The sequence below is a fragment of the Penicillium cataractarum genome, assembly GCF_028827025.1.
Source record: "Penicillium cataractarum strain IBT 29864 chromosome Unknown utg000005l, whole genome shotgun sequence".
Lineage (NCBI taxonomy): Eukaryota > Fungi > Ascomycota > Eurotiomycetes > Eurotiales > Aspergillaceae > Penicillium > Penicillium cataractarum.
Window position 1 is genome coordinate 3,738,539 of NW_026622741.1, and position 18,896 is coordinate 3,757,434.

At 50.0% G+C, this 18,896-nt stretch overlaps 7 protein-coding genes across 7 annotated transcripts; 4 read left to right on the forward strand and 3 right to left on the reverse strand.

Moving 5' to 3' along the window:
- Positions 1–72: 72 nt before the first annotated feature.
- N7496_007039 (HAD family hydrolase) lies at positions 73–2,127 on the forward strand (the record flags this gene model as incomplete). The annotated part of the gene is made up of 1 exon (XM_056699968.1): positions 73–2,127. The coding sequence occupies one exon, from the start codon at positions 73–75 to the stop codon at positions 2,125–2,127; it is 2,055 nt and encodes a 684-aa protein (XP_056555381.1).
- A 2,482-nt stretch (positions 2,128–4,609) lies between these two features.
- On the forward strand, positions 4,610–6,009 carry N7496_007040 (PTH11-like integral membrane protein; the record flags this gene model as incomplete). Its single annotated transcript, XM_056699969.1, has 6 exons — positions 4,610–4,798; positions 4,857–4,893; positions 4,959–5,026; positions 5,077–5,450; positions 5,505–5,572; positions 5,630–6,009. The coding sequence occupies 6 exons, from the start codon at positions 4,610–4,612 to the stop codon at positions 6,007–6,009; spliced, it is 1,116 nt and encodes a 371-aa protein (XP_056555382.1).
- A 2,574-nt stretch (positions 6,010–8,583) lies between these two features.
- On the forward strand, positions 8,584–11,110 carry N7496_007041 (fungal specific transcription factor domain-containing protein; the record flags this gene model as incomplete). The annotated part of the gene is made up of 4 exons (XM_056699970.1): positions 8,584–9,533; positions 9,597–10,404; positions 10,476–10,619; positions 10,679–11,110. The coding sequence occupies 4 exons, from the start codon at positions 8,584–8,586 to the stop codon at positions 11,108–11,110; spliced, it is 2,334 nt and encodes a 777-aa protein (XP_056555383.1).
- A 556-nt stretch (positions 11,111–11,666) lies between these two features.
- Positions 11,667–12,980, reverse strand: N7496_007042 (CapA family protein; the record flags this gene model as incomplete). Its single annotated transcript, XM_056699971.1, has 1 exon — positions 11,667–12,980. One exon carries the CDS (start codon positions 12,978–12,980, stop codon positions 11,667–11,669), a length of 1,314 nt encoding a protein of 437 aa, XP_056555384.1.
- A 482-nt stretch (positions 12,981–13,462) lies between these two features.
- Positions 13,463–15,135, reverse strand: sreA (siderophore transcription factor SreA; the record flags this gene model as incomplete). The annotated part of the gene is made up of 3 exons (XM_056699972.1): positions 13,463–14,202; positions 14,259–14,782; positions 14,846–15,135. 3 exons carry the CDS (start codon positions 15,133–15,135, stop codon positions 13,463–13,465), a joined length of 1,554 nt encoding a protein of 517 aa, XP_056555385.1.
- Positions 15,136–17,555: 2,420 nt separating this feature from the next.
- N7496_007044 (TVP15 family protein) lies at positions 17,556–18,184 on the reverse strand (the record flags this gene model as incomplete). The annotated part of the gene is made up of 4 exons (XM_056699973.1): positions 17,556–17,728; positions 17,815–17,904; positions 17,961–18,076; positions 18,165–18,184. 4 exons carry the CDS (start codon positions 18,182–18,184, stop codon positions 17,556–17,558), a joined length of 399 nt encoding a protein of 132 aa, XP_056555386.1.
- Positions 18,185–18,610: 426 nt separating this feature from the next.
- N7496_007045 (uncharacterized protein) lies at positions 18,611–18,859 on the forward strand (the record flags this gene model as incomplete). Its single annotated transcript, XM_056699974.1, has 1 exon — positions 18,611–18,859. One exon carries the CDS (start codon positions 18,611–18,613, stop codon positions 18,857–18,859), a length of 249 nt encoding a protein of 82 aa, XP_056555387.1.
- Positions 18,860–18,896: the final 37 nt, after the last annotated feature.

Sequence of the window (18,896 nt, forward strand, 5' to 3'; positions counted from 1 at the left end):
TCTGATCTCATTCTCATCGGCCTTTTTCTTCAGCAATCCTACTCGACAAAGTCTTCGCTCTCAACCTGAAAGATGCCTTTGAAGCTATGTGGACCGCCCTCAACCCAACCGGACCGTGACAAGGCCATGCCTACAAGGGCCCCCAGGCCTCTGCCGAATCCCCCGCCTCAGAGACCTAAGATCATCGGTCTTTTTAGCCTTTCTGGAGCTGGGACAACATTCTTGGTCAACCAATTAAAGAAAGAAATCGGAGAAGACGAGTTTGCATTTTATGACGCCAACCAAGCTCTCGAAGGGGTTTGCCCCGGTGGACTGTTGGCATACAATCCCCTCGATTTCGACCAGGGGCAGCAATACCGCGATGTCACTATTAATGCTTTTCAGGAGGAGTGTGCGAAGAAGGATGTCATGGGAGTGGTGGTTCGCTACTTGACACTCTGGGATGAAGACAACCAATGCGTCTCTCTCGCCCCATCAGCAGACGTGAAAGCGCATACCCACATCCTGTACCTGGAACTGCCATTTGCACAATATTCCCACAACTCGGAACACTCCTTGGAAAAGTCCTCTCAAGATGAGGTAGAGCAAGCGAAACTCAAGGACTGGGACTGCTGGCAGAAAAGAGACATATCTTACTTGCGCCGCTTCTGTCATAGGTATGACATTACCTTCACAGTCCTGACACCTCATCTGGGCACCGTACCCAAGGTATCCAGCCTTATCAAGGACCTTCAGGTGTTTAGCCAGGCCCACAACAGAAGAGCGGCCAAGGAACAGTTGATGCGTATCATGGAAACTCCTCGCGCAGAGTTTGTGGAAACTGTTTTACTGTTCGACGCAGACGGAACTCTTTCACCCCAGGACAGCGAGTACCTGCTCTGGTGCCAAGTTCCTTGTCAACTTATGCCGGTGGGACTGGAGAATATTCCTTCGAAAGCAACATTGAGCCATATTAGTTCTTCGTACAAGGACTATCTCCAGACAGTGTTGCTGCATGAGGAAGTTTTCGATGACCAGACATTTGCTGATGTTTGCCAGGAGGTCGCAGCAGCTATCAAGATGTACCCCGATATGCTAGCTCTCTTGCGCCAGGCTATTGAGACACCTCACACATTGCCGATAATAGTCACTGGGGGCCCGCGTCTGGTCTGGGAGATCGTCCTGAAAAGGGTAGGGCTGTTTGAAACTGTCCATGTGATTGGAAGTGGTCGTCACAAGGACCACGCTATGATGACCCCCGAAGTCAAGGGATTGCTAGTTGCTCTCCTTCAAGGGAAATGGAATGCAGACGTCTGGGCATTTGGCAGCAATCTGGTAGATGCGGTCATGTTTCTGAAAGCCGACAAATCTGTTTTCGTCACCGATTCAGAGACCTGGCTTATTGACGACACAGGCCCAGTCTGGAAAGAGCATCTTCAAGAAACCTGTCCTCAATTGCAGGATGTGCTTCTTTCCACCAACAGCACCATGGCTCCCCAATATCAACCTCAAAAGATGCACCTGCTAGGCAAGAGCTTGGTCAACAAAATCTTTTCCCGTCGTCTTCGAATCTTCTATATCACCAGAGACAAACCATCTACGATTCTCATGTCTTTCGAGCCCGAGTGCAGTCCCACATACCCAATCTGGAGATCTGCTCATCATGAAATCGGAGCATTACTCGCAAACCGCTTCTTGAAGGACAACCTCGTTGACGAGAACCCTCTCTCAGATGACAATTATATGTTCCCACGGAACCTGACCATCCTGGCAGCGACACCGGGCAGCATGCCAATGGCGCTTGGCATCCACAACGAGTATTTTGGTGCCAATTTCTTGACTCCCGACACTCTAACAGATCTTGGCAACGACGGCAGCGACATATTGACGGCAACACGTGTGTTGGTCCTCGTAAAATCCGTGATCATCAATGAAAGTTTCTTGATGGATCTCTTGAAAAAGTACAGCGTGGCGATTGAATCCTTGGTGAAAGTTGTCATTGTTGCTGGGGTCATTCGCTCATCGCTCATGACAAATACTAAGCTCGCTCGACTTTTTGGTCAGAGGCCGAATGTCAATTTTGTCACATTGCATTTTACGGATGATTCGGGCAGCCCTGACGATGCTCCTGAGCTTGAGAATGTCTAAGGCTGTTAGGTTGCGTTGGTCATTTGTGTTTGAACTCTGCTACAATCTACTCAAATACATGTACTAATCTTATGCAATGGAAAGGAATTATGTTGAGATTTGCCCTTTTAAATTCATGTTCAAACTGGTAAGCTGTGTGTAGGAAATTGAATTGAGTTGGGGGGAAAGCATTTTTGATGTATACCGCCAACAATTATAAATATAGAGGCCAATCCAATCTGCCAGTGACAGCTTGGAAGTCCCGAGACTTTTAAAGGATCGCAAACTTTCCCACTTGCAGGGTTACGGGCGGTGCTGAATATCTGGCCGCCAAGGTCCATCTTCAGATACGTCTTCCCGTTGCAAGTGGACCCTAAGACTACTTGACCATGTTCGCCCAAACTTCTGGGTGTCCAGATTGTACTAGCCCATGATACACCTTGGGGTATCAAAGGATATACCAGAATGGTATTTTCTCGGGAGAGCTGGAATCTCTAGTTAAGTTAACGCCATGGATGGATGCTACGAGGTGGCACTAGTTTTACATAGTACTTACCGGCGTCCAAGCTCAGAATACCTATCGTCCAATTGAATAGCCATAATTATGGCATACATTCTAATTATGACCTTTTACAAGTGCCCAGGCTAGATCTATGACAAATGTCTGGGGAAATCATCCACGCCCAGGCAATTCGATATGGTAAAACGCCACACGATTCTAGTGCCTGGGCTTAATCTAGTCGATTCGCATTACCTATATTATTATTGAGTGGAAGTTACGAGACCATGCCCCTCAAATTCTGCCGATAATTTACTCGGCAATGAGTGCTTACCGGGATCTCCAAGAGGGGCGTTAACTAGTGCAACAACATCACCAAGGGACCAAGGCGGCTCAAGTCCGACTTCACATATAGTGTATAAAAGCAGGCACATTCAAGCAAGGGCGAAGACTTTTTGACTATTTTGACCGGGGCACCCCAAATAAACTTCCTACTGTAGACGGTGGAGTTGATTTCAAAATTATTTTCGCCTTCTGTGAAGTCTCTTACGTTCAAAATTCCTAGAACAGTACCCGATTCCTCCTTCGCATGTGCGCGGAGCCTCCAGTGATGGATCTCCGTTGTGGAGAATCTGAGGGCATTATTGGATGCCGGTGGCAATTCTCTGTGGGGGCTGTTGACAGGGGCGGACTACCAACGTGGCCAGGGTGGCGCTGCTTACTGTAGAAACGCCATTTGTGATCGTCAACGCTTGTCCTCAGTTGGCCTAGGAACAAATCAATAGTGTGTAGCCATTGTCTCCGTACATAAGGCAGAGGAGTGCCTCTCACAACTTCACGAGGGCATTTGGTGAAATGATCGGCCCCTTGACGAGTCAGGGGGCTGCGGATACCCCTGGGCATGGCCTCGAATAGGAAGCGATCCTCGCGATGATCTCGGATTTCGAGCGGTCAGGGTTGACATCCGAGGACCCTGGAAGGTACAAACGCATTCTCCTATGGTTATGTGAATGCATAGCTTGTGCATACCTGCAGCGAAGGGGCTTCTAGAAAGAAATTGCAAGTGGTTCAGCCCGTGTCTGCAGGGAGCCGAAGAAAAATGCTGCCGCCCATCAAGCGAGCCCGGAGACGGAGTAAGCGGAGAACAGCCTTATGCAGCATAACAAACTCTCGGGCAGTGCATCAATCAGTCACAGGTCTGCAACATCAATCACAGTAGTCACGCAGATTGCAACATCGTATTCTGGCAAGTGGGTCATTCAAGATCCGTAACCTGTTGTCAGTTGGCGTCTATACTTGACAGGGGAAGTTGAGAAGACAGTCCCAATTAGTCCATGGATAATCAGCAGCCATCTGTCAATCTTTGCTATACCGGTGCCTGGCAGTAAGGCAAACCCTGGGTTTCATGTGCTAGAGGACCCACTATAGTTGACGATGACTGTGGGGGTATAAACGACCGGCTCCGCGCTAAAGGCTTCGATTCTGGTCACTTCGGTGCATAGAGTCGTGTCATGCATGGAACCCTTCTCCATGTGGGATCCACATGGCGCATTCTCAAGCCCAAATAGTCAAGCTAGAAGCCAGCAGCGGACTGCTGATCTCGAGATCGCTGCTCGTTCATGCACTATTTGGGAGACTATTCAAAGTCTCCGAAGATCATCCCCAGGCTAACCCAACGAATGTGGACAGGGATCTTCTGAATAATGTGGTGCATGAACGCACAGTAACTCCGCAAACCACTGCATTTACCCCAATTCTTAGACCGAGTTCAAAAGCAACACCCCCGCTCATCCCGCCATCCCTCTGGGCTACAAAGTTTTCTTCCTCCTAAGTCCAGACCTTCACCAATTTGAGGGGCAGTCCAGTCGCTAAAGGCAAAAGGGTCTGTTGGGCACCAACCACATCGATATGAACTGTTGACCTACTCATATACACTCCTTTTTGACGACATTGATCGCATCCACTCCTTTACACCCCATATACTTCTACGTCAGATCATCAACCATGGAGCACGTTTTGCATGAACTCTTGCCTCGAGGGGAGGACAATGGATATTCCCGCGGCCGGCGAGCTCTGGTCGTCACGGCCGTGTTGACGAGTATTGCTGCGCTCATTGTTGGCATGCGCTTATTCGCTCGCCTCGGTTTAATGAAAGTCAACGGACGTGAAGACTGGGCAATTTTGGTCTCTCTGGTACGTACACTTGATCCCATGTTGTGTCAATGTCTAAACTAATTGAAATAATTGCTAGACTTTCTCCATTATATACCTTTCCCTCGTCGGTGCTCGTATGTCTTTTACTCCCAAATGTTGCCAAGGAGAAAAAAAACACCTATATTGACGAAAAATGTAGAATTTTATTTTGGAATGGGCATTCACTCAGATCAGCTGTCGACTGCCACATTACAGTCCCAACTGAAGGTATGACTAGAGGCATCCCATGATCGAACAACTGCTGACTACATTTACAGTGTCTTTGGGCGGCTATCCCCATGTACAACGCTAGCCTGGCATTCACCAAGTTCTCCATTCTTTTTCAATATCTTCGTATCTTCCCCGCACGCTCTTTCCGACTCGCATGCTACGTCATGATGGCTGTTGTCGCAACCTATTCATCCTGGGCCATCGTTACCGGCTACGTAAACTGCGTGCCAGTGGCCAAGTTCTGGAATCATGATTTGCCCGGTGGCTGCCTCAGCTTCGAGGCAGTATGGTTCTTCAATGCATCGATGAACATCGCAACAGATGTGACACTGCTGCTGATGCCAATGCCATTGCTTATCAAGCTGCAATTGCCGAAAATGCAAAAGCTTGCCTTGGTAGGCGTTTTCGCGATGGGTATCCTGTATGTGCACGCTCAGATCTTGAGGGATTTCTCGAGTACTAACTTGCTTCGAAGTGTTGTGATCACGAGTATCCTGCGTCTATCAAGTCTCCGCATTGTCGCTAAAAGCGCAGACACATCTTGTACGTTTCAAGTGCAGATTTCTTTAATTCTAACGCAACTACTGACAAGTTTCACAGACAGTAACGTCGACGCTGCGTATTGGACCGCAGCAGAGTGCAATGTGGCCATTATCTGCGCCTGTCTGCCCTTCCTCCGACCCATCGTCAGCTGCATCTTCCCCAAACTTCTTTCCACCAACAGTTACAATCGATACACTACGAATCCCGGGCGTAGCACTGCCCGCAACATCACCGCTGCTCGCTCACCACAGGTCGAATTGTTCAGCCAGAACATGGACAAAGATTTCGATATGTATTCGATCAATGTCAAGCCAGGTGATCGGTCCAGTCGGAGCACCTTTGGTGGCATTGAAGTCACAACGGAAATGACCGTCATGCAAGAGACCAAGCATGATGAGACTGTCAGCGAGCGGCGTCTCGTGATGGACCATTCATGATCTTATCTACAGCCATTCTTTCTTCCTCAATTTCTTCATTTATTCTAGGTGATACATGCAAACACCTTTACCTTATGATTGCATTGCGACGGCACGCGTTCTTTTAGATTCTATGTTTTTGACCGGAGTTTGGGTGGCTTGGGGGTGAATCGGTGTATATGGGCGGTTCCATCTTGATTTCAAGCTCTAAGCACAATCGAAGCCACAAGTATATCAATGACATATACTCTTCATTTTGTGGAATTCTAGCTTATACCGAGAAGATGCTGGACTAGCTCTATGAATTGCCTGACAGCTCTTTTCATATGCTATAGCATATAAGAGAATACATAGTGTATTCCATCCTACTCCGTAATTGGAAATAACTAAACCATAACCTCGGTGATACTTCGTTCCCAAGGCCATGATGCGTGTCGATCCGGCGCGATAACTTCCCAAAATGTCTTAGCGTGGCGCGTCCCGCGTCAGATTTTGCGGATTGTATATGAGGTGATGGCATACTCCTAGTTAAATACTTCTGTCTGTTACGCCACGTATGTAGCGGTGTAATCGGAATACTATGCTCTGATAGGTTATGCCCCTGCAGCCGCAACTAACCACAGAGAAAATGTGGCGATCATTGAACCCCATTGGGATCCCACTGACACGAATTAGATCATTTGGAGCTTCGGTAGATGCGATGTTACGGCTCCAATCGTAGGAGAGATACGTCACTCCAGTAGTTTTCGAAATCAGTTATACCTCAAAACTCTCAGGACTTTATTCCCAGCAGGATAGATCCGAAGTGCGCTAAACCTGTTTTAAGGTCCCCGCTCTATTGGCTTGGCAGATATATGGTAGTAATAACCATACATACCACTTCAATAGCAGTATTGTAATGGCTCTATAATGATACATCGGTTTCTTAAATTCCATTGGTAGATCTGGAGATCTGGCAAGGTCGTCTGCTCGCTTTTCCACCCTCCCATCAGTCCAGGGTTGCACTTCCCATCATTCTTCATACATATGTACATCACAGCCTTCATGCATCTCTATACGCGCGCTTCGTGGTCATACGCTCCGGGTTGTGGCGCACGTGTTAAATTGTCGGATCGGTACACGCTCCAGGCGCAATGTCCACATCTGTAGCCCCCTCGCAACGCGCTTGACACACATTGCCGTATGTGGTAGCATTGAAACACACTGGTGCAAATTCTTCTGTACAAATGCAATCATCGGCATGCACCATCCTGGTTGCGAGAAACGCAAAGAAGATCGCAGGAAGAAGTTGCATTGTTCTTGTTCCTTATGATGGTACTCCTGTCAGCCGTAAAGTCCAAATGTGACAGTGGTTGTGGGAACGAACGGAGAGGTGATGTCAGTACTTGAAACCGCTAAAAGGAAACCTGTTTGTGAAGACGTGGAAGGACTTGGACACGAAGGGATATAAATAATTTTACAAAGTTAGATTGAAATAGATCGCTTTCCGCGTGACCCTTAAAAGAGAACCTTTACTAGTATTGCACTGAAGAAAGATAGCACAATCCAAATCTAGGTCGCGTTCGAAGAATTCGATGGAGCCTTACCGCTATGATCGGCGGCAGAGGAACCAATAAGAGGAGATCCACATCAATAATTCTTCATAGTCTGCACTCTCTGGCCACATATTGCCTTGCCTGATAAAAATCTTTAGCGCCCTTTTGACCCACCCGTATTGTATATACAAGAGCTTTTCAGTATACATCACATTTAACTTCCAAAAGCCCTCGAGGTCACTAGAAATCAGTGAGATTCGCCTAATTACCTAGTTCTACCCTTTCAAAGGAGCTCAGTCAAAGACAACGCTGATCATCCCGTAATAGGAGCCTTGCTAAGTCGACCCACTCTTAGCAATAAAGGCTGTCTAAATTGGAATGCTAGAGGTTGCAACCATAGTCTGAAACTCGTCCCAGATATATATATATATATATATATATATATCTCTCTCTCTCTCGTTGATGTACGACCAGGTTTCTCCCGTGGATGCTCACAGAGGGCTTCAGCCGTTCACCTAGGCGTACCTTAGTTCGTTTCCGACACACGGCTTTAAGGGTCGCATATCCTTCCTAATTGTCGTACATTCTGCGGATGCTGATGATGGTCAGCTTGTTATACTCAGCTGTTCCGCAATTTCAGATGATTATTAGATCGTCAGATAAAGCTCGATCGTTGCTGCCAACTAGGCAGTTAGCTATGACCGTGGGTCAATGGCCGAGCTGGACCGCGCAGTCTCCGCCTATGCTATTGTGGTCTCCTTGTTTGGTATGATCTCAATCTTCGAAAATGCCGGGCTCGCGGCCCGCCACGGCGGCAGTGGGGTTACATAACTGGACATATCCTCCAGGGAGCCTACATTCCAAATATATCTAACCCTTGTCTCTACAAGGGAGATGTAGTACGGAAGGTTTAGCTGAGGATGATCCGGAGAGGCTGGCGGATACGATCGTAGCTTTATCTGGCGGGCCACTAATCTTGAGAGCCATTCGCAAGGACAGGGTCAGTTGAATGACTTAGGGATGTCTTTAACTCATGCATAACTATGCAAAGGTACGACAGATGCAAGAAAGTATCCTTAGCCAACCAGGAGAAGGGCTAGAGGTTGATTTTGACAATGTTGACCACGCGCTGGCAATTCACCTACTGCAAATCCACTGGAATAACATTGACATCCCGTCTCTTGTCACCTATCTACCAACATTCATTGGGGGCTTGATTTCCGGCGAGAATGTCTATATGAATAAGATTCTTCTGAACGCGGTCTTTTTCTCAAGTTCGCTTTACAGCGACCGAACAATCCGTCGTTCGGATTCGGCATCCCGGCACTCGGTGGGTGCATTTTTCAATCGCATATTTCAGGGGCTGCTTTCTCGCCCCGATGTCCAGCCCAGCATTGCAAGTGTAATGGGTATTGTCATATGTGCAGGCTCTCTTCTGAGCCGTGGATATGGTTACCACGCTGTGGAGCTTCGCAAAAAGGCATGGCACATGCTCGCGACACTCGAGATTCAAAAGTTTAATTCAGAGGGAGTAGAAAGCTCGAACCCCTTGGCCCTAGCATATGAAGTTGAAAAAGAGGTCTGCATTCGTGTACGGCTAGGAATATTCGCTCTCGATACCCTACTTATGCTATATCTTGGAGAACCTATTGCATGCCACCTTCCGACCCTTCCTATGGGAAAAATGAGGGATGACTTTGAGGAAGAACAGGATTGGACTCTATATGTTGATCCTACAGGTAATTCGGGCTTTACCAAGCTTTGCCCACAGCGCGCCCGTACTATCACAACGTACGAGGCCCAAATCGCAACGTACGAAGTCTTCGCGAAGATAATCCATACTTTTTTCCTCGACAAAAGCGTGAAAACTGACGAAGAGATTCAAGATATGTGGAGAACAAAGCGCCAGTTCGAGGGTGAACTCTACAGTATGCGATTAAAGTACAAATCTTGCCAGGAACCCCTTTTTAGCCTGGACCGTCCGTCTGCACCCCATATTGTCGCTCTTGTGTAAATCCTTCGTGATCCCATCCCCACATCGTGCCGACGAAAGCTTACCAACAACCCTAACAGAGTATGGAATTATGCTGCGGAAATACTTCTGCAGATACCTTTCCTCGAGCAGGCACGGTTCGAAAATGTTGGCCGCGGGAAATATGTTGGAACCCAGAGGCTTTGCAGATCAAAGGCTTTCGAGATATGCGGATTGATGTCAGAGTATAAAAAATGGTATTCGCTTCGCTGGGTTTCATTGATGACTTCCTTCTCTATTTACCTCGCCTACATGGCCTCGTCTGAATCTCTCTTCGGCGTCCCGGACCCCATCCTTCTTTGCAAACTTGAGCGTATGGTTGATCAACTTGAACGAGGCTCTAATCCGGGGTTGCGAGCCATGATGATGAAGCCGGGCTGGCAGCCGCCACATTCAGAGACAGCCGTGAAGGATTATCTTCACGACGCGAGCATCAAGGTGTACCGCGACTGGTCGCTTGGGAAACCAAATGATATTTGGGCGCCCTATGTACCGCGTGACGACCACAACATTGGACACAGAGACAAGTATCTGAACTTTGGTACTGAAAGCGAAATGACAACCGTGGCATATTTCGTGAACACATGGTGCCCGGATGATATGCCTGGATCGCCTGCATGGCTTCGAGATGCCATGCGTTTGATCATGACCAAACCTCTCATATGCCAGGCCCTCAAGCTCGTCTCGGGGCTACAGTCAGCTGGAGCAACTGAAGGCTCGTCTATCGTGACCAAGGGTCGTGTGCTCTATACCAACCTCGTGGTCTCCATTCAGAAACGACTTCGAGCTGAGCCTGCCGAAACATCGATCGAATTACTCATTGCCGTTAGTCTTCTCGCAATGCTTGAGGTATGAAGTGCTTGCCACTATCCTTTCCCTTGCTCAAGAGTTCCATTGACCTGATAATCACAAATTTACAGCGTCACCAATCTAGCTTAGTCACATCATGGGGATTGACGAAGGAGCATTGGGCAACGTCCCTGGAGTTACTCGAGTGCAGAACGGGCATTTTCCATCGAGACGGCATTGCTCACGAACTATTTTTGGATATGAGGTATCACTCTGTACGTGATCCAATTTGATGACTGATGCCTTGGAAGATTTGCTTACACTCGGTGCTTAGGCAATACATTTCTTAACCGCCCAAAGATCCAGTTTCCCATCGTCCTTTGGTTGGAAGAACGACCCGTGGAAGGATCCAAAGCAAGAGGACTCACTTCAACAGCTGATTGATATTGCGTTCGAAGTTGCAGGCGCCCAGCGCGAAGACGACGACGACGAGGATGATGGGCCCCGGCTCCGAGCCGGCCCCTTGCAGCCATACCATGATGAATTATTGCGTTGGAAACTCCGATTCGCCCCTGACTTCCCTTTCAGCATTGAATACCGAGCGCCTCCCACGTTCATCCCCAACCTGATATTCCGCGACTGGAACATCGAAGGGACGGCCATCGTGGAGAGAGATCCTATTCTCTATCCGAATCCTTCCCTTGCCTTGCCTTGGCTCTCTGCCTCACAGCACAATCTGGCTAAAGCTTTTCGGCATGAAGTCTAGAAAGACTGCTTATGAAAAACGCGAGGCGTACGAGGTTGCCACCTGGATTGCTCGCAGCATTGCATATTTCTTCCAGGGCCGACCAAATCCCATGGTTGTGAAGCTCATGGGTCCATTGTCCGCGGCGTATGCGCAATTCGAAGGGGGTCTTGTGGAGAGAGAGAGTTCATCATAGCAGCAATCCGACTCATTAAGGAGACTCATCATGTGAACATGGCTATGAAGCCAGGGGACACTGAGCCTGCCCCCGGTCAGCCTCCAGCTATCGAGCCTCTTTCAGAGCATTCAAACCGTTTGGCATAGTTCTGGATGCTCATCCTACGCTTGTACTTTTAAAATTGGATGTTGAGGGCTGCTATTGCTAGAGAACAACACTTCTGCTAGCCTCGAGAATGCTTCGTCCAGGATAAGTCGGCAACCCTAGAGCTGTTGACGATTCGTATATGCTTTAAAACGCTCGTAACTTCCTAATCAAGAACACTCGCTTTAAAGATGGTCGAACCGCCTCCAATGGCTTCTCCAGAATCAAACAGTTCAATTCGGAGTTTCTATAGACCTACCCATCAATATCAACAACAATCTGCCCCTGATCCCCAGCCTCCTCTCTTACCTTAGTCCCCAACTCCAGACTAAGCTCCTCAATCCTCTCCCTAGCCCACGCATGATCCCTATCCCCAACATCCAGCAACATAGCCCTGAAATTCTCAACCCTCGTCGGAAAAATCTCCAATCGATCAAGCACGACTCCTCCCCTCCCACCCCCATCACCCTCCTCCTTCTCCACCTGTTTAACAACAACCCTCCACACAGCCCCAAGATCATTCCTAAACTCCCTATTCAATGCATAATCGTCTACAAAATCCCCACACCCATACACAATTACCCGTCCCCGATAAACCTCCACCCCCTGCACATGATGCGACGAATGTCCATGCACAATATCAACGCCACACTCGTCAATCAAGAAATGCGCCAACGACCGGATCCTATCCGCCGGGTGCCAGCGGTAATTAGGGCCCCAGTGCACAGAGAATATCTTCAGTGCGGGCCGTGACTCCGGAGTCGGAGCGGGATTGTGGTGATGGTGTGCGCGGTGGTGGTAGACGTCTGATTCTTCTTCGGAGTCGTGTTCGGAGTCTGCTTTTGGTGGTGGGTGATCCGTTCTTGACCCGTTTGATAGGAGGAGGGTGCGGAGACGGGTTCGTGTTGCGGGCGAGTAATCTAGGATATGGAATGCTGGGATTGAGGCCCAGTCTCTTGGGTGGTCTGCGGCGGAGTAGACGTGGACGAGATAGCCCGTTTCTTTGGCGTTGGTGGTTTTTTCTTTTGTGGGAATCGTTTTTGCGCCGTCTACGCGTCTGGATTGGATTTCTTGGGTTTGGCGGGGGAGATATAGGACGGCTGGTTTGAAGGCTTGATCTGGGGACTCGCCCGCACCTGTGAATGCGATGCCGGCGTTGCGGAGGGTCCAGGCTGTCTCGATGAGTCCGTCATTCCCGAAGTCCAGGGTATGATTATTGGCGAGACTGGCGTAGTCTACGTGTGCGGCGTGTAATATCGGGGCAAGATTGGATGGGTGCATGCGGTAATTGAATACTTTGTTGGGCCAGGGCTCTGGGGTTGTTGTGACGGATGTTTCCAGGTTGATGAGGAAGAGGTCTGAGGCGCGGAGGAGGGGGAGAGTCGTTCCCCATGGCGAAGAGGGGGTGTAATTGCCATCCCCGAGGATGGATGGATATCTTTTCCTAAAGTGGTCGGCATTGTGGCGGTCGTTCTCGCTGTGGACATGTTCGGGGAAGAACTGGTCGATGAGACGACCGAGCATTACATCGCCGACGAAAGATAGGGTGAATGCAGCGGGTTCTGTCATGGCTTCGTTAATATCAGAGATGTCGAGGTTAGAGTGCAGGGTCGTTGTCGATGTCAGGACGGAGAGAGAATGGATATCAAGTCATCATGACATCGAAACTCTCGGATCTTCCCGAGGAGCCCCAACTACTTCAATACCAATCTATAAAACAAGGACACAATGTTATTAAGATAAGCAATTCCATTATTGTAGAATACAGTTCATCTTCGCGAAGTTTTTGTAACTCTGAAAATAAGGGAAATAGTAGCACAGTCAGGTAGATGAAATCCCAGCAAAAGAGTCAGTGGTATCATGCGCAAATCTCCGAGTATTTGCGCCGTGTATCAATATGGAGAACCTCTCTCCATCGCGAAAAAAAAAACGAAAAGAAAAGAAAAGACCAAAAAAAGGTAAGAAATCTTTGTGGTTTTAATTTCATTACTGTCGTCACAACTTGGACTCATTTTTGGAGAAAGGTTGAGAAAAGATCGAGGGAAGAGAAATTAACGGCCCATTGCAGCAAGTTCCCGTTCCTTGGCTCGCAATGCCTCACGCATCTGCTCGGCTTCGCGTTCCAGTTGGGCACGACGCTCGGCTGCGGGATCCGAGAAGGAGGAGATGCTGGGGAGTTGCTGCGATTGGTGTGGTGCAGGCTGCATGGGGGGTTGAAAGGCCTGGGGACGGCCCAGAGGGGACTCGTTGCGAGGATCCGCTTGATTGAGAATAGAAGAGATTGAACTGAGACGGCCGGGAGGCGAGGGGTTGGCCGAGGTCATAATAGGCGGCAACTGATTGGAGCCCGATTCCAGAGTTGTGGGAATAGGAAGGGCTTCCGCGGCAGTCTCGGCCAGTGTGCGTTTCTTCGGTAGGGAATTGGGAGACACGGATCGGCGGCCGTATTGAGATACCGGTGAATGACCCAAACGATCGGGATTGAGAAGCTTTGGCAGTCCGTGGTGATGCAAGGGGGCGGCACTGATGTGGAAGCCGGTAAAGTCTACGGGAGGCGGTGCAAATGGCAACTGCCGAGGGCCATCCATAGGTTCGTTGCTCATGTATCGATGGTGATCGTGGGCCAGGCCAGCAGGAGATGCTTCGGGAGAGGCAGAGGAGCCATTAGATGAATGAGTAGCAGCCGTGGGAGATTGATCGCGGAGAGCGGGCACAACACGTTTGCGGCGCTTAATGATGGACTTTTTCATGGTGGTAGGACGATAGCAGCCGTGAAGCTTGTAATACAGACCTATTTTCTTTTGTTAGCGATGGACAAGTAAGAGCAAGCGCGAGGGAATAACGTACCACAGGCATTGCAGATGGGGTGCCCATGCTCATCCCGCCGCCAGAGCGGAGTGACCGTTGTCCCGCAATTCTGACAAGCAACGAGAGTTGAGGACGCCCCATCAGAAGGTGTAGGTTTAGCCGGTGTCTCGGCTTCTTGAGGTGCGGATGCAGGTTCGGTATCAGGAGCAGAAGTCCGGCCCCAGGAGCCCTGCACAACAGCGCCCGGACCGCGGTTTGCAGCCTTGTAGATACGATTGTTGTAAGCCGGGCATCCATCGCATCCCTCCGCACCACCTGTACCGTTACAACTTCCGCCTCCCGGGCAAGAACCCTTGCAACCGCCGCCTGAGCCAGTCGTGGTTTCGGGACGAGAGGGAACCGGAGTATTTGGTTTATCGGCACCATCTGCACTTTGTTGGGTCCGATTTCGTTTCGTGGGACGAGCGACATTGCGAGCTTTCAAGTAGAGGCCACAGGCGTTGCAAATCATGGCACCCGTTGGTGACCGACGCCAGAGGGGAGTGTGTTGTGTTCCGCAGTTGCTATACACCGTTCACGTTAGTTCAGTCCGGGGTAATTAGTAAAATTGAAGAGGATGTGCTCACCTGCAGGAGTGTCCGAGAAACGAGGTATCCTTCTGAGTCTTTGGAGAGGATCCATCCAGCTGGCCATTGGAACGGTTATCCGTGAATTGGCTCGGTGTGGGGGACGGTCCATGATTATTCGGAGGAGGACTTCCCGATACTTTGATCCCAGGACCATTCCCATATTGTGCCAGATGATCGCGACCCGCCTGCGCAGACGAAATGAGCTGCTGTGCAGCGTCCAAATCCTCCGCCGAGGGATGTCTCGAGGGAGCACTGGGGTCCCGGGGGAAAGAGCGTACCGTTTCCATTGGTGGAATGGATGCTAACATAACCAACTCGTCGTCAGGCCAGGGAATGTTGATCGGCCGAGTATCGGACAGGGAGTGCCCTGGAGAGGCGTAGAGAAGAGGAGGAGGAGGAGGAGGAGGAGGAGGAGGAGGAGGAGGAGGAAGTGGTGGAGGAGAAGGTGTGGAGAGGTTGAGAGATATAGTCTGATGGCAGAGAGGAGAATCGCTCTTCAAACACAAAGTATCCAGGAACGAAACGGCGGAAGCGAGGAGAAAGGGGAGAATGCTTGGTGCGATGTGAGGGCGATGTCGCACCACGGTCGAAAGCTGAATTCACCGTATCACCCACGCCACGAAAGGACCAAATATCCAAATGTCGGTCAGGGCCCTGTGGGAAGGCGGCAGACCAGGCAGAGATCACTGCAGGGCCAGGCGAGCAGGCGGATGGTTATCAAAGGGGGGGGGTCGAAAGACGAGACGGGGTCCGGGGGACTGGGGTGGACGGGGATGGCAAGCGCAGGAGGCTGCGACGGAGTGACAAGCAGATAATCACGGCGATCGGATCGGACGTCTGGAAAAGAGACCACCACACGGGAATGATATCAAAAAAAAGAGTGTGGCGAGTGGCCTGGGACGGTCAGGTGATGGACGCGACAGCTGACAGCTCAACAGGAACGCCTCGTTAGACTCTCGGAGTGGAGGGCGCTTTTCGGGATTGCTGCGCTGGCCGGCAGAGCTAAATGGGACTGGGACTGGAGCCAAGTGCACTAGGGGCCTGCAGGGGGATGATCACAGTGGAGGAGGAATGAGGAGAGGAAAATGGAGAGCGGAAGGTGGAGGAGAAAGAGGAAGAGAAAGATCGAGGGAGATAAGGAGCCGAGGAGGTGGGCAGATGGCGTGGTCTGAGGTGATGTGCTTTAGCCAAGATCTTTAGTGAGGAGGAGGTGAAGACTAAGAAGACGCCAGGAAGAATGAGGACATTCGCTTATCGAGCACGTCAAAGAAGAAAAAAAGAGCAAAGGGATGACGGGGGAAGGTTATCGATCTACGAAGGGGGGAGAGATCGACGAGGCTATCAATCTATCGGGTTTCTAATCGCAGTGCCGAGGATCGCTATCTCATCTAATCTCTTGGGTTTTTGTCTCGCTGGCCTTTTGGTCTCTCCGGTCCCCATCAGGCTATGCTTTCTATACAAACTATATTCTTTTTTGCTTTTTCGAGGTGGATGATCGGGCTATCATATTCCGGTAGTTCAGATGTCCCGAAAAATCTCTGTTGGCGATCAAGGCAGTTTTTTTTTTTTATTATTCACTTCCCCCAGATCACAGTGTTTCGCGGGCCCACCGTAGACCTGATGAAGTTTAGGGGCGAATCAGAAGGAAACCACCTTCCCAAGAGAGTCGGTGGGGGGGGCCTTTGTGTAGGCAAGCAGATTTGCCGGTGGAGTGATTGGTGGATGAAGCCCATTGAAGCCGGTCAGCAACAATCATTCGCCTCTCGTTGGGCGGAAGTGGCGGGCCTCTAGGATTAGTCATCCGGGACTGGTCACGTTACTTTTAGTAATAGGACCCCTGTTAGTCGTTCCTGTAATCCGCTCGAGCCTCTCACGGCTGTCGGGAATGTCACTACTCCGTATTCTTGGGACGGAGCCCTCCGTAAAGCCCGAAAGAAGCAAAGAGAGGGAAAAGGAAAAAAGTGACAAACTTTACATCTACATCAATCTAGACCAACTGGACAACACATCAGATGATTAGTACGGGTTGCCTGCTCGATCCTAGTCCTACCAACGTAGTACTTTCTATCAGGCAATTCATCCTGCCTGGATGCAAATAGCATTACCTCACTACAACGATCATGGCCCTTATTGCTTTGTCATGATCATTATGCGAGAGCCAATCACAGACCGAGAATTCTCCATTCATAGAACACGTTGCCTTTCATGCTCCAGGTCAGGTCGAGGTGACCCTTCCAAAGAAAACTTATAGTACAGATTCTGTCCATGACCTCTCATCCACAGGTATCACAAGAAAAGGGAAATGAAGAAAATTCATATCAAAAAAAGAAAAAGGAAAAATCGGAAAGGAGGCAAAAAAAATCTCAACTTGTTGCGATGACGTGCAGGGCCATCGAACTTTGGTCCAGGTGAAACTTGGCCAAGGCACCCAGGCGGCCCCAAGGCATTCAGGCACCATTGACTAGTCACCAGCCACCATTCAACCAGCCCTCCCACGTCATAGCTCTCTGAGTCCGTCATATATCGCATTGCAAAAGAAAAGAGTATTCATGCGCAAATCAGGCATCACGAATAAGGCCAAGACAGGCACAAGGCCATCTCTTGCATCACACATGGTCCAATCAGTATGAGTTCTGATACGTTACTCGGAGGCTCGCCCGCTCGGGTGCGCCACCAATCAGATCAGATCATATCAGATAAAGATCCTTTAGACCTGCTCGGCACCCCAGCCCTGGTCGGACTCGCGCATGTTGGAGGGGGGCTCAATGGAAGGAATGAACTCCAGGACCAAGTAACCGATACCGGTGATGCCGACAATCGAGGCGGCAATCTCGCGCAGGACGTGACCGTGCAGCAGAATGCAGCCGACAAAGATGTAGACTGGAAAACGGGTCAGCTGACAGGCTAGGCAACAATGCGCGAAGCATCCAATTGAAATCCACTGCTCGGGTTCAGATATGACTTACAGATACCACGGCCCAGGAAGGAGAAGAGGAACGAAGCGTAGCGGTAGACGTAGTCGGGAACGTTGGGGAGGAACTCCAGACCGGCAACAACTGGAAAGCAAGGTGAGCAGCTTGGTCAAAAGCATTCGAGGGGACGTAAAACTTACCCAGACCGAAGACAATCACGTATGCGCCGACGATGATGGAGCTCATGGAGGCCGGAAAGAACTGGCTGATACCGCCCAGCACCATGACCACACCCACCGCGATGTTAACGAGGCGGCTAGACACATGAGTTAGTCCGAGCTCATCACCTCTGTTTGCGGGATCCGGGGCGAATATGCGGTGCGGTAACCACGGTGGAAACATACAAGATATTAGAGAAGTCCATTTTGATGATCTTCGACGTTGTTTCGACTCGATTCAAGCAATTATTAGGGTCTCGAGGTCAAAGGAGTCGTCCTAGCCACTAGGCAACAAGCAACGGAGGAGAGGAGGGGCGTAGGAATCGGGTAGTTCGTAGCAGGATCACTAGTTTCCTCGTTAGTCTACTCGGCACTCTCGCGATAACGGTCTGATTTTAATTGCGCGGCGATAGTCCCAGCTCTTGATAGTAGCTGTGGATTCGAGATCCGGGGGGGGGGGGGGGGGAACGGATTGCCAGGAGACCTTGGCCCGTCCCAGCTGGTTGTGGGGGCGAACAGAACATGAGGAAACCACGTACAGGATGTCTGATATCTCACAGATAAGCCAAGAAGCAATGCGCTCGTGAGAAGACTTGGTATCGAAGCAGAACAGGGGGTTGATGGAGAGAGAAATGAAAGCGTTGGAGCGCGAGCGAGCTGCTTCGTTGTCGCAAGCAGCGGGTCTGCCAAGCCACAATTTGGCTGAATCAGCAGGCTTTTTGGACGAGCCAACGACGCCGCTGACGTGTCACGTGAGGGGCTGGGCCATGAGGCTGAAAGGGGATGCTAAGCCGCTTTGGGACATGGTTGGCGTGGCCGAGCTCCAAAAAGGGAAGAAGATGGACATTCCATTTGCCGGAGGCTCTGAGGAGAACTACTGATTGATATGATGGTAGCGTTCTAAGAATAGAGTGATAG